The 13,638-nt window shown below is 31.5% G+C and overlaps 2 protein-coding genes across 16 annotated transcripts; both read right to left on the minus strand.

The window, feature by feature from the left end:
* Positions 1–2,406: 2,406 nt before the first annotated feature.
* On the minus strand, positions 2,407–4,466 carry LOC127250727 (40S ribosomal protein S15-like). Its single transcript, XM_051274147.1, has 4 exons — positions 4,365–4,466; positions 4,125–4,270; positions 3,367–3,424; positions 2,407–2,795 (listed from the first exon to the last, which is right to left on the minus strand). The coding sequence occupies exons 1-4, from the start codon at positions 4,365–4,367 to the stop codon at positions 2,547–2,549; spliced, it is 456 nt and encodes a 151-aa protein (XP_051130104.1). The 5' UTR covers positions 4,368–4,466; the 3' UTR covers positions 2,407–2,546.
* Positions 4,467–5,978: 1,512 nt separating this feature from the next.
* Positions 5,979–11,939, minus strand: LOC127250379 (uncharacterized). Of its 15 annotated transcripts, none has more exons than XM_051273646.1 (8): positions 11,676–11,938; positions 10,949–11,014; positions 10,413–10,814; positions 9,405–9,533; positions 7,485–9,291; positions 7,274–7,389; positions 7,092–7,204; positions 5,979–6,402 (listed from the first exon to the last, which is right to left on the minus strand). In XM_051273646.1, the coding sequence occupies exons 3-8, from the start codon at positions 10,792–10,794 to the stop codon at positions 6,295–6,297; spliced, it is 2,655 nt and encodes an 884-aa protein (XP_051129603.1). In that variant the 5' UTR covers positions 10,795–10,814; positions 10,949–11,014; positions 11,676–11,938; the 3' UTR covers positions 5,979–6,294. The 15 variants fall into 15 exon arrangements, with proteins under 15 accessions (XP_051129603.1, XP_051129605.1, XP_051129611.1 ...); XM_051273648.1 differs by lacking the exon at positions 10,949–11,014 and having other exon boundaries at positions 10,413–10,572; positions 10,719–10,814; positions 11,676–11,936; XM_051273654.1 differs by lacking the exon at positions 10,949–11,014 and having other exon boundaries at positions 10,413–10,603; positions 10,719–10,814; positions 11,676–11,936.
* Positions 11,940–13,638: the final 1,699 nt, after the last annotated feature.

Here is a 13,638-nt window from a genome sequence, read left to right on the forward strand (position 1 = left end):
ATTGCACCAAAAATACCAATCGATACCAATATTGTATCGAATTTTTCGGTATGACTAAAATACATACCGGTATCGTACCAAAAGTTTCAATATACCGAATTTTGGTATATCGAAATTTTTGATACGGTATTAGTATGTACCGTTTATACCGAAATTTTTAATTTTGGTGCGATACCGGTATATACTGAAAATTGATTTCGGTAGATACCTGTATATATTGAAAGTATAATTTTAAATTTTAAAATAATTAGAAAAATTAATAAATATCACTATTTTTCACCACAAAAATATTACGAAACAATCAATAAATTTTCAATAGTTTACATATTTTTTTGTTATGATTTAAAAAATATATATTAATAATTATTATTTATATTAATAATTAAATTATTTAATAAAAATAATATTGGTATGGTATTCTACCGAAATATCGAATTTTTTAAAAATTTATACCGATACTGTACTGAAAATTTTGGTACGATATCTATACATCTATACCGTATGTTTCAGTAAATTTCTCCATTCCTAATCAAAAGTCATGTATCTTTGGAAGAAAAAAAATTGATGATTCGCTAAATTTAAGTTAAAAACTCAAAACAAACGCTCCTAGTATTTGAATTATAATTAGCGCTAATACAAATAAATACAGTTTGCAATTTTGATGATTTAAGCATGACAAAAAATAAGAATTTGATATTAAAAAGTAGACAATTATTTTTGAGGTGGATTAGTTCGGCATATTGGTATTTTAGTTTGAGGTATATTTTTTAATGTGAAATATAAATAATTTTGTAGGTGATATAAATTAATACCCTTCGGGTCCAATTTTAATTATTTTATAGTATATTTGTATGGTATTTAGGTAATTGTATATATATATATATTTTTTTATGAATTAACAAATTTATCTTTTATCGAAAAATAAAGATTAAAAGTGGTATTTAGGTAATTATATATTTTTGTTATGAATTGACATATTTATTTTTTATAGAAAGATAAAAATTAGAAGTGATAAATGGACAAAGGAGTATTTTATATTGAATGCTAATTTTTTTATTTTTTATGAAATGAAAAAATATAATTATATATTGAAATCTTGTAAAAAGAAAATCTTTGAAAAGCAAACTCTATATTGTGCCTTGGCCTCTTCGAATGGTGTTGGGACAGATAAAATCCAATTGATCAAAACAATTAAAGGATAAAAATATTTGTAAATGCATTAATAAAAAATATAAATGAATTGTATATTAATATTTTATTATAATTAAATTTATTTAAATTAATCCCATAATAATAGACAATTTTTATTATAATCTCTCAATATATTTTAATTTTTTTTTATAAATTGATCTTATTAAAATTTTAAAATCTTATATAAAATCGTTGTAAGACGAAAATAATATAATTTATTTTTTAATAAAAAAATATAAAATATAATTAAAATGAAATTTAAAAAAAGAAATTAGGCTGTCTAACCCAACATAATCTGAAACCAGATTGTGCCTGATCTTGGATGTTCAAACCCAACCCGAAACTAGACCCGCCCTAAATTTCATATTAATTATTTACACCTTTTTAACTTCAAAATGAAACCCAAACTTAATTCAAACGCAGAAAATATTCAAGATATGATTCTTTTTTTTGAGATTTGTTGAAAAAATATTTTTTTATATAAAATATAAAAAATTATGCAAAGTATATAAAAATAACGAAACTATATGTAATGTATTAATTTTTTTTAAAAGAAAAAAATTGTGAAAAAATATAATAAAAAGAACAAAGCCATGGAAAAAGTATCTTAGAAATTGTAAAATTTAATTCAAGCATTATAAAAGTACTTTTATAGTGTTCTATTAAATATTAACAATTAGATTAATATACAATATAAACAATTTAAATAATTTGCATTACCAAACCAAATAGTATTATAGTGAAAATAATACTAATAATAATAATAATAGTAATAATAATAATAATATATGATAATTAAACCTTTGGCCGAATCTAATCAGCTGCAAATTAAACCATCCCCACACATCAAACAAAAAAGTGGGTAAAAATAAAACATTTTCATTTTATGATAAAGAAAAAGTAGAAAAAAAAGGAAAACATAGATAAATTTTGATAACAATCAAAAAAAGAAAGTAAGAATAAATTTAGATGACACAGAGAGTACATCATATATTTATTTTATATTTAATATACTATATTAAAAGAAATATTCGCCATTAAAAACATTAAATCAAACAACCAATTAGATCACATCAAAAAGGCATTTCTATTCAAAACTTTACTATTCCAAAAAAAGAAAAAAAAAAAAAAACAAAACCAAACTGACTCAGCCCATTTCTAAATATGGGAATCAATAATGCCAAACTTGAGGTATATATTTAAAACTAATAAAAATAGCAAAATACCAATTTACCATTAAGTCAATTTAACAAAACTACAAAACTCTCAGAGAAAAGATTCAAATTTATAGTAAAGTGAACAGCACCACATAAAAGAACATAATACTTTCTCCAATTCTGGCTCAAAAAATTCACTCACTTGAGAGGAATGAATCTAGAAGAGTGGGTGGCACCGATACCTGGCCTCCCGTGCTTGACGGGCTTGTATGAAATCGAGAATTCAGCCAGGTAGTGGCCAATCATCTCGGGCTTGATTTCAACTGGGTTGAAGGTCTTTCCATTGTACACTCCAAGCACACTGCCAATCATCTCCGGAACAATAATCATGTTCCGCAGGTGGGTTCTCACTAGGGCCGGCTTCTCACCTGGCGGGGCCTCACGTTTCTACAAAAAAAAAAGAAAAAGTTGTATGAATACATGTTAAGGTAAAATTTCCATGGAGATTGTTAACTTAATTAAAGGAATGGGGAGAGGCAAAGAATACTAGTCTCCCAATTTGAGATAATGTCTTTTACTCTTACGACAAAAAACTTGAGGATCTTATGAATTTCTAGGAAAGAACATCACCCACTTTCTTAGATTCAAGAAAAACTAGTAGTGATTTGAAATAGTGGCGTGAATACGAAAGGCTAAAGATGGAAAAAGTAGTAAATGTTCACAATATAAAGATTTCAGAACAAACTAATAAAATCGATAAAACTAGTAAAAATAATAAAATTGGAAGAAATGATATTCACATAACATCTTAATCGCTGGCACAGTGTGGAGACGAGAGTGAAATCCATTCGGAAAGATACTGAATACATGAACATCCTAATTATAAGCTTGCAAGCATGTGAACAAACCAAATACTTTAAGACAACATAGTTTGTGCAGAGCCGCAGAATTGAACAAGAAACAATCAGTCGATTAATAATTCAGTAAGCTGAAAATGACCACCATATTTAATACTTACAGCCTTCCGCAGCTTCTTGATCAAAGCCATTGGCTTCCTCTTCAAACCCCTCTGGAACCTGCAATATAAAACATATTACAAGTTAAATGGATGAACAAGCATTCAAGAATGATATGTCATTAAGTGCCATAAGAAGCTCAACCTATGATCATTTACAATTACAATTGTTTGAATCAACCTCAGGAACAATTCTTACAAGAGATTGCATATCTTACATTTGCTATAAACAGCTATACATCAAAAGTTCGATTAAAATTGGTGAAAGGTAAATAAAACGGACTTGATTTGAAAGCATTTACAGCTCATTAGATAAATGAAACATTTCGATCCACTGATTCTTATAGCCACTGTCATCATAAAGTGGATTAAACTCAAAATTGCAAATATGCAGAAACTCTACCAACAGAACCACAGACCAAATATAAAGTTGAAAGCAGACTCGAGCATAAATGGCAGAACACTCAAAGTTCTAAAAACAGACTCGAGCATAAATGGCAGAACTCGCAAAGTTCTAGAAACATCAAACTCCGAAGCGCAATTTTCATTTCAAAACTAAATTTTCCAAATATACAGTTGAAGCAGACTCGAGCATAAATGGCAGAACGCGCAAAGTTCTAAAAACATCAAACTCCGAAGCACAAATTTTCATTTCAAAGCCAAAGTTACAAACTCAAATCACAAGCCGACCAAACATACGAAAACACGTCTCAGAAACTTTTAAAGACTTCACACACACAAAAGAAAGCAATGCATAAGACCTTCTTCGAGCGCGAGCATTGAAAAGCTTAACGAGCTCATCGGTAGACATATCGAGGAGCGCGTCCAGATCAACGCCTCGGAAGCTGAACTTCTTAAACGTTCTCTTCTTCGGCTGCGCCGCCGCCACCTCGGGATCGACATCTGCCTGCGAGACACATACACACAGAATCGAAAAGAGAAATTACACATAACGAAACGCAAACTCACGTTGCGCACAGATACATGACGAGATCTCTTACCATGGCTGCTGCTGGAGATTTCGCTCTGAGCTGATTTTGCCGCTAGGGTTTTCACCGTGAAGCGAAGGATGCACAATGCGGGCCGCAGAGCGTTTGCACTATATATGAATGAATACTAATGGGCTGGGTTTTCCCATTGGGCCCAAATACTTCTTCTAAGTCGAAAACGGGCCGGGCTCGGGCCATAATGAGATGGGTCCTTAACGGGCCATTTTAGGAGGCCATAAATGAGCATTTGAATCGACCCGCTACTGCATCCGGTGCAAATTCAATATGGGCCAAGTTAAGCTTCATGACCGGGTTCAAACCCGATTTTGATTTCGGGTCGGATTCTGGATCGGATTAAAATGATTGGGCTTGGCCAGGCCATTGAACAATTTAAGAAAGGAATGACATGCTGAATGCAAACCCACTCAAAAGGTGGGGTGGGTTTTTTGTTTACGGTTTTGTTTCTTTTTTAGTTGGGATTTGAGTAGTAATATTTTTTAATTTAAATAGTTGTATGATGCAATATAAATAGATTTTAATATGATATTTTGAATGTAAAATTGATTTTTAGTATAATATAAAAAATAAAAAATAAAAAACAAGTTTGATTTGATATTTTTTAGGGGAAAAAATGGGATGAATAGTATATGTGGGGGAGAATCCCCAAACAAACACACCCTTTAATATTTTTTTAGACAAAATTACTTGTAAATAAAGCTGACAATTCAATTGCATTGGGTTCTTATCGAATTAAATATTTTAAACGAGTTAAATAACTCAACTCCTAACTTGACCCGTTTATTATCGCGCTTCGGATTCTTGTTGACTCGTCATATAATTATTTCTTGTAATGTTTTAATTTTTGTTGATTTTAGTATAATGTAATAAATAGGTTGCATTGAAAATTGAACTTAATTTAAATTTAGATATTGGTTAGTTATTAAATTATACTCCTCAATCCGGCACGGTCTCATTTAGTATTCGTCCTTAACATTAAAAATATTTTTATATTTATATAATTTTTCACTAATAGAAGTTTCTTTTTCTATTTTTCTTTAATTTGTAATATAAATAATTAATATTCAAATATCAACACGCGGAGTAAATGAAACCTTAGAGCATGATGTAGTAATTATTTTACATATATAATAAAGAAAAAAATTAATATTAATATATTATAATCAAGTTATTGTGTCAGATTCGAGTTGAAAACCACGACCATAACCCAATTGATTTATTCAAGTTATTGTGTCAGATTCGAGTTGAAAACCACGACCATAACCCAATTGATTTATTATCGTATTGAATTCATGTCAACATGTAACATAACATATTGAAATCCTGAATCCAAACTCAATTCTTTCGTATCGAATTATTGTATTGTGTCCGTTTTTGCCAACTTTATTTATAATAATATGTAATTTTAAAAATCAGCACCATACTTTCCCATACTTTCCCATAATTAAAAAATTGCATAAATATTTTTCGTGTTTTAAAAAATATTATGTAGGATTTTTAAGAAATTATATAAAATTCGTTGTAGATTTTCATGTCATCATAATTTATGATCATGATTTCCCAAGAAGTTTACTAACTTGTGTTGATCATAAAATGAGCTCAAACATAGAATTTTTGAAAACAAACTTTAAGCAAGCAAACTTAAAACAACATAACATCAAACATTCTTCTCAGCAGAACACATCAACACATTAAAGGTAAAGTACAAACTAAGTCCACACCTCTACTTACTACTTTATCCGGTATCGGAAACTTCGGAGATATTAGAGGTCACCGAAACTACAATAACGAGGCGAGGCGAGGCGAGGTAACGTGCGCTCGAATAAGAAAAAATGAGCACACAGCCGCAGCAACTTTAGCAACAACAGTAATGCATTTGAAATAAACAAAGTTTTTGTTCTTGCAAGAACTGACCGTAGTTCTGTTAAAATCCTAAGCTTTTTCTAGCGTCGAATTTTGAGTTGAGTTCGTTCAAAGATGGGATTTTGTTCCCGCTTTTCACCATTCTGCAGCACCATGCCGTGATCTCGTCCTGCAAACAAATGTTGGAACAAGTTCATCGACATATGAGTAGAGCTGTTGAACGAATCGAGTTATTCGTGAACTCGGCTCGGTTCAGCTCAGTTAAAGCTCGTTCGCAAACGTTAATGAGTCGAGCCAAACAACATAAACAGACTCGTTGAGTTAACGAACGAACTCGAACTTTATTCGCGAACGTTTGTTAAAATAATATATTGATTATAAATATTATATATACATATAAAATTATAATTTATAAATAATTAAAATATCAATTTATAATAAATAAATAAAATAATTTTAAATTTTATTTTTAATTTATATAAAAAATTAAAAAAGAAATTGAGGCAAACGAGCTTGAATGAGCCTAAACGAGCCGAACACGAACACGAGTTCAAACAATAAAAATCTTTAACGAGCAAACTCGAACACTACGAATGAGCTCGAAAGCTTAACTAATAAACACGAGTCTTGTTCGTGAATGTTAACGAACACACACACACTTAAACTTCGACTTGGCTCGACTCGTTAACAGCTCTACATATGAGCAATCAATTTTAGGCTTATCGGGAGCCCGTGATCGAATAATTTCAGTTCGAATGAGTTGATGGTATGTTTTGATGTTGTTGTTCATCGTTGTATAGGAAGATATCTATGTCCAGTCCAAATAATCGAGCTTAGAAAGGCATGGCAAAAACTAACCTCGAGGAAGTCGTCGTTGGAGATGTACTGACTCTCGATGGATGATCTTACGCCACCTGCATTGACGGTAATGGACTTCTTCGACGTAGAAACACTACGATCTTCGGCGTCCCCTAATGCAATCACATTAGTTCATTTCTCGATTTTACGATGCTGTACAATATTTTACGAGCAAAATGTACCTGTTATGCAAGCAACATAGTAGCCGCGTTCTCCAGGTCCTGATTCCAACTTTCCGAGCCGCAAGCGCAAGAAAAAACCATTAAAACGTGACAGTGAGGCGTTGGAATTCAAGCATCTGAGAATCAGTTATGAGGTCGGAAAAGTTAAAACAGAAAGTCGAAATCCACGTTCCAAATGTAGCAAAAAACAGTATCGAGATTAAGAATTCACTTGAGGATATCTCGGCGAGAGACGCGCAGATTCCTAATAGCACGGCATAGATCTAAAGTGGCAGGCTCACACTGTGGATAATTTCGATTTCCTTTATTCTCATCGGAGACAGCACTTGTTCTTATTTTGTCGGAAGTTAAAATATTCCCGCTCGACGAAATGTCCATGTCCCAAGTTGTCCTATCAGCAGAAACAAGCTCGCGACCGGCATGAAGCTCAAGACGAAAAGCTGTATATCGACTAAAGATGGATGACTTGGGATCCGGCCTAAAATGCCTGATCGACGGAGTCCAGGGACATGTAATAGCCCAGTGATCTGATCGAAAGCATCTAATGCACAAACAAGTCGACTCTTCGACACCATGAACTGAGCTAATTTTCACTAGCAGATTCTCAACTTCAGCTTCTGATACATTCGGGCATTCACTTAAATAATGGCTGCTGCCGCAAAAGAAACATCGTATAGAATACAATGGTACCTTTTTTCTTATCGATGGTTTGGCGTGCTTCAGGGCATCCAGCCGCCGAGCAAAAATGGATGCCATTGCTTCTGAGCTTTCAAATTTCTTACGTTGTACGCTTGAGGACTTTGGATCGATGGGTGCCTTACCATTAGCAGAGAACCTCTGAATCCATTTTTTGCAACGGAAAATGGACAATTCATTCTCAGAGCTTCTCTGATCAATAGGAACAGCATCTATTACCCCTCGAGCATCGTCAAGATTCACTTCTGGGAAGGAAATGAAGCGTTTGTCAGTTTTTCGAGCAATCTTCTTACCATAAAGAGAAACCCACTGGCTCTTATGAAGATTGCCTTTTTCGGATACATTGTTCGATCCTAATTGAGCATCGGAATGAGACGTGATTGCATCACCATTTTCTCCATTACAAGCCAAGATGTCTGAAGCATTATTGAAGCGAGATGATCGAGGTATATCCTCGAGTAATAGTTTTTCATCCGCCAACGATTTACATGATCCTTCAGTAGAATCATTGTCCTTTCGTGCACAATACAAGGACCTGAATACAGCCTGGAACCCCATATCCAGACCTTGCGAATCATGTCTTCTATGATACAAGAAATCTCCATCAGAATTCCTTCTGTAAACATCATCAGAGCAAGTAAGAGTCAATGCAACGGACAGCGACTCTTCTTTATTACCATGTGCCACGCCCTTCACCATGTTCGATACCCAACTAGCAAACGAGCTAGCTGGCTCAGCAGATGACGCGAATCCAGGAGTCATGTGATATTTTTTCATTCTTTTGGTTCCAACTATCAACTCTAGATCATAAGCACACCTCTTTATCCCTTTCAAAACTTGCTCCCCATTATTACGACTTTCAACACTCTCACACTCGTCATTCTCATCGTTGAAGGCTCTGCTATAGATACTCCCATGAGATAATGCCTTCCCTTTCCCCTTCTTCAGATAGAAGTCTTCCACGGGAGAAAATTTCTTCGTAACAAGTTTCATTTCCCCTAAACTGCAAACACCATTTGGAGTGAGACAACGCAAGTCATTTTCAGCAGCGGATTCCTGCTTTTTCAACAGGGGAGCAGCTATGGCAGGAAAAGGCACGATGATTTTTGCCTTGTTCTTTTCTTCACTGGCTGAAATTCTTTTATCAGCCTGTATCTTCCGGGATACAACATGAACTTTGGAGAGCTTTGCAGCAAGAGGTTCCTGATGATCTACATCATCCAAGCCCATGATAGATTGGCTCATGGAATTTAATTCACTCTGACTATTCCCATTTTCTTTACCTTTTCGGATAAATTCCCCAGCTTTGCAGTCACCTGATCCTGCAGTGAACCAATACAAGATCAAATGTCCAGAGGCATGAAAAAGTATACATGAAAGCATCGCAATTATAAGCAAGTATATGTAAGGTGACGAAGATTTTAGCGCTACTTACCAGCAATGCTTTTCCCCATATCAGAAATATTGGCAAGTTGGTCATTTTGTGAACTGCACAAACCCTCTTTCTCACAATCTATGGAATCATCCGTCGTAAGAGGAGCACAACTAGTTCCAGCCTTCTCCACTGTTACATTATTGCTCTATTAAACAGCATTTCACAAGAAATTTTCAGGGGAGTAAATTTGATAAGCAAAAACAAAGTGAGGAAACAATTCTGTGCTACATTATGAACCTTATACAACATATCTAACACAATAATAGCTAATAGTACAAAATCTGGGAAGGAAATACCCCCTCCATTCTTATCTAATGTATCATCTTTACCATTCCTCTATTCTTATCTAATATATTATTTTTACCATTTTCGTCTGTCCCACCGAAATGTATCTATTTTCTATTATTGTAAAAGTAATCAAAAAATTATTATCAAAATACCTTTAACTATTAAATAAACTACAAACATACTATTACACATAATATTAATTTATAACTAAAATATAAATAATAAAAATATAAAAAAAAAAAAAAAATTTCCACTGATCAATAAAATACTTTTACTCTCCTCATCAGTGATACTTATGTTAGTTTTTAGTTGTCCGTTAAACTTATGCATAGTTTATTTATAGTAAATAACTTTACCTACTTATCCCACTACTCTTTATCGGGCTTCTTCATAAATTCTTTATAATACCCAATACTTTTTATTTATCTTATTTTTTTATTAAAAAATTATTATTTTTTAGTCTCCGTGCCCAAACAAATTGGCATAAGAAGCTCGAAAGAAGAAGTATTTCTTAATCTACTAGAAAAAAAAGTAAAAAATTACTTTCAGCTGGAAAGCTGGAATAGAGGGAGTATAAAGTTTTAGCGTCGGAAATTATGTATGAATTTCTTGCACCAAGAAATGTAATGCAAAATGTTATATTGTCACTAGCTCATTCTATGGAAAGCTTTGTATATAGTAGCAACATTACCAAGTATGAACATACAAGAAATGACTTACGGTGATCGTGTAGCTCATGACTTGAACCTATTACTGAACCAGGACAGCTTCTAGAAGGCGTTGTCGAAGTAAACTTGTTACCAAATGCATCATCCACATTATCCATTTCCTTTGAGGCCACCGACTTTCCAACATCAGCAGGCGTACTTTTGCTCGGTTCCTTATTCCACAGCAAAGGATTTTGATCAGAACTAGCATGTTTAAGACCCAACCCATTATTCGGTGACCAAACTAGTTCATACAGGGGAATGGGTGCTGTAAATGCCATGAAAACACGCGAGCCAGCACTTGCAATTGCACCTGTACCTGAATTATAACTTGTAGAACCCAATTGAAGTTCTAAGTTAACATCCTTTTCTTCCATATTCATCCTCACTAACATATCATTTATCACCAAAAGGCCTGAAATTGTGCAAATTCAGTGAGGTAAATCCAGAAGAGAAATACAAATGACCGACACAATTAGCCGTAATTGATGACTAAACAGCAAATACACAGTACATTCCTAACCACAACATCTTCGTAATAAGCTATACCAAGATTTGAACAATCATTGCAGCCTTAAACTAGATACAGCTAACTCGTATACAAATAAGAGAAATCTGCACAGAGGAGGAATAAATCAATTAGATCATGTTAGAAAAATTCAATAATTTGATGAACACCCCCGTAGCTATACCAAGATTTGAACAATCAATAACCACAACATCTTTGTAATAAGCTATACCAAGATTTGAACAATCAATGCAGCCTCAAACAAGTTACAGCTAACTCAATTACAAATAAGAGAAATCTGCAGAGAGGAGGAATAAATCAATACCCCATAAATAAATTAGATCATGTTAGAAAATTCAATAATTTGATGAACAACACCGCCGTAGCTAAAAAGGATCTCATAACTCAACAAACCAGTAATATGTAATAAGTATATCGAGGCTGAATTGATAAGCTTCATCTTCCATAAGCTCAATAAACAATATGATAGGAACTGAAACTGTCCTTCAAAGTATTGTATTGTTTAATCAACAATATATATATATATATATGTAATACGAAACCCTAATTTTAGCCCCAAACATCAACTAAAGCCAACAATACAACACAATTCTCCCAAATGTGACAAAAACAAATAAAAATGGCGGAATCCACACGTATCTGCACCTTATTCACCCCTCAAGAGGACTGTATCTGAAGCAAACGCATACAAAGTAAATCAATTACAAAAAGCAGCAGAATTTACGGAGCAGTGCAACGCACAAGCACCTTTCGGCTTCCGATTCCTCGATCCACTGCGCTTAAACTAAAGCACCTTCCTAGGGTACCACATGCAATCACTGAGTGGCAGTGTGCAGTGCAAATGCGAGGGTGAGAAAGCATTGCGGCGCCTGAGCCTAGCGTGGCAAGGAGAAGAACTTCACAAGTGTAATGGTGGAGGAGACGCCACGTCGCTCGGGGTCAGGCAGATACGACGGCGTTTTGGCGCTACACGACACGTTGTGAATTCCGATTCCAATTTGGGAATCGCGAGGAACAGCCAGCCACAAACTCCAACACTTGTAACCTCTGTCACTTACTATATTTGACTTAATTCCTGTAAGTTTGGATAAGAATTTTTATTTTTTATTTTTTAATTTTTACCTACGCAGTAAAATTAAAATGTAATTAAATCACTAACTTCAAAACTAAAATAGAAAATTAATCAAGTTTTTCAGTTCGGATAGTAAAATAAAAAATTACTTCATCAGTTCCCACATAATTTTTTTTTTTTTTTGGTCTTATTCTATATAATTTGGATGTAAAAAAAAAAAACATATAATTATGCATTTTTAAAATAATAATTAATAATTTATTTTTAATTTTAATTAAACTATTTAAGTATTTTAGTCTTAGTCTATAATTATTTTTATTATATAATAATTATTTTTGCTAATATACTTCTTAATTATTTACTAATAATATTTTACTAGGGTTTGTTTGAGAGTTTAGATTTTGAGTTGTGACTCGAATAGTAAAAATTTTGAATTAAAATAGTTGTATAATGTGATATAAATAAAAGTTGATATAATATTTTAAATGTATAATTAATTTTTAGTATAATATAAAAAATAAAAAATAGGTGTTTGTTTATATCTAAAGAAATTCTATTTGTAATGGTATATTTATATTTTAAGTTAAGTTAAGAGTATTTTTATATTACCATATATTACTCTTTTTCTAAAATAGAAAATAAATATTTTAAAATGAGATAGATAAAAATATTAAAAATGATATTTTGAATTGAGTCGAAAAAAAATATCAATTATTATTAAAATTTGTGTTTAAATATTTAAATATACAGTTTGATGGGGGAAGGAAAAAGTATATGTTAGCTCATATGTTAAATTTAAGTTTGTTATGTTTTCTTGAGGTATATTTAACAAATTTTTCACTATTTAGTCTATATGTTCCAAATAAAAATATATTTATTTATTTTTATAAAAAATTATATTAAATTACTATTTAATTTTTAAAATTAAATTTAAAAATTCACGTAAAAATCACAAAAGAAACATTTTCAAGGGTGTGTTTTTTTTAAGCTTTATTTAAAAAAAATGTGGTTTACGGTGTGTTTGGCAATCAGCTAATAGCTTTTTAGCTGTTAGCTGATTCAACTAGTTATTTGTATTAAAATATTTGGTAAAATAACTGTTTCATATTAGTTGTTTATATGTAAAATGACAATTGAGGATATTTATATTTTAACTTTTAACATTTTTTAATTGTGTTTTTTGAATAATATTAAAATTTTTGTTATTAGTTATTTGAAATTACGAATGTATTATAAAATATTTTTTTATTAATTTAAAATATGAGAAAAATAATAGTATATATTTTTGTTAAGAATGATGTAAAATATAAATTAATAAAAATTTATGTATATACATTTATTATATAATTGATTAATTTATTATATTTATAATTTTAAATAAATTTATTCTATTTTTTAAAATTTTATTATAAAAATAAAATAATAATAAAAACATAATTATAGTTTACAAATAAAATTAATTAATTTAAATTTATAAAAATAAAACTATAATTTAATAAATAATATATTAAAATAATTTATAATTACTGTTTATATGTATGTGAAATAAATAATAACAGAGCAAATAAGTAATAAAAAAAATTAAAATGAAAAAGCTCTTTAAAAAGCTGATTTATATAGGGCTTTTTAGAAATTAAT

Source organism: Andrographis paniculata, unplaced genomic scaffold, assembly GCF_009805555.1.
Source record: "Andrographis paniculata isolate CXL003 unplaced genomic scaffold, ASM980555v1 Contig37END, whole genome shotgun sequence".
Lineage (NCBI taxonomy): Eukaryota > Viridiplantae > Streptophyta > Magnoliopsida > Lamiales > Acanthaceae > Andrographis > Andrographis paniculata.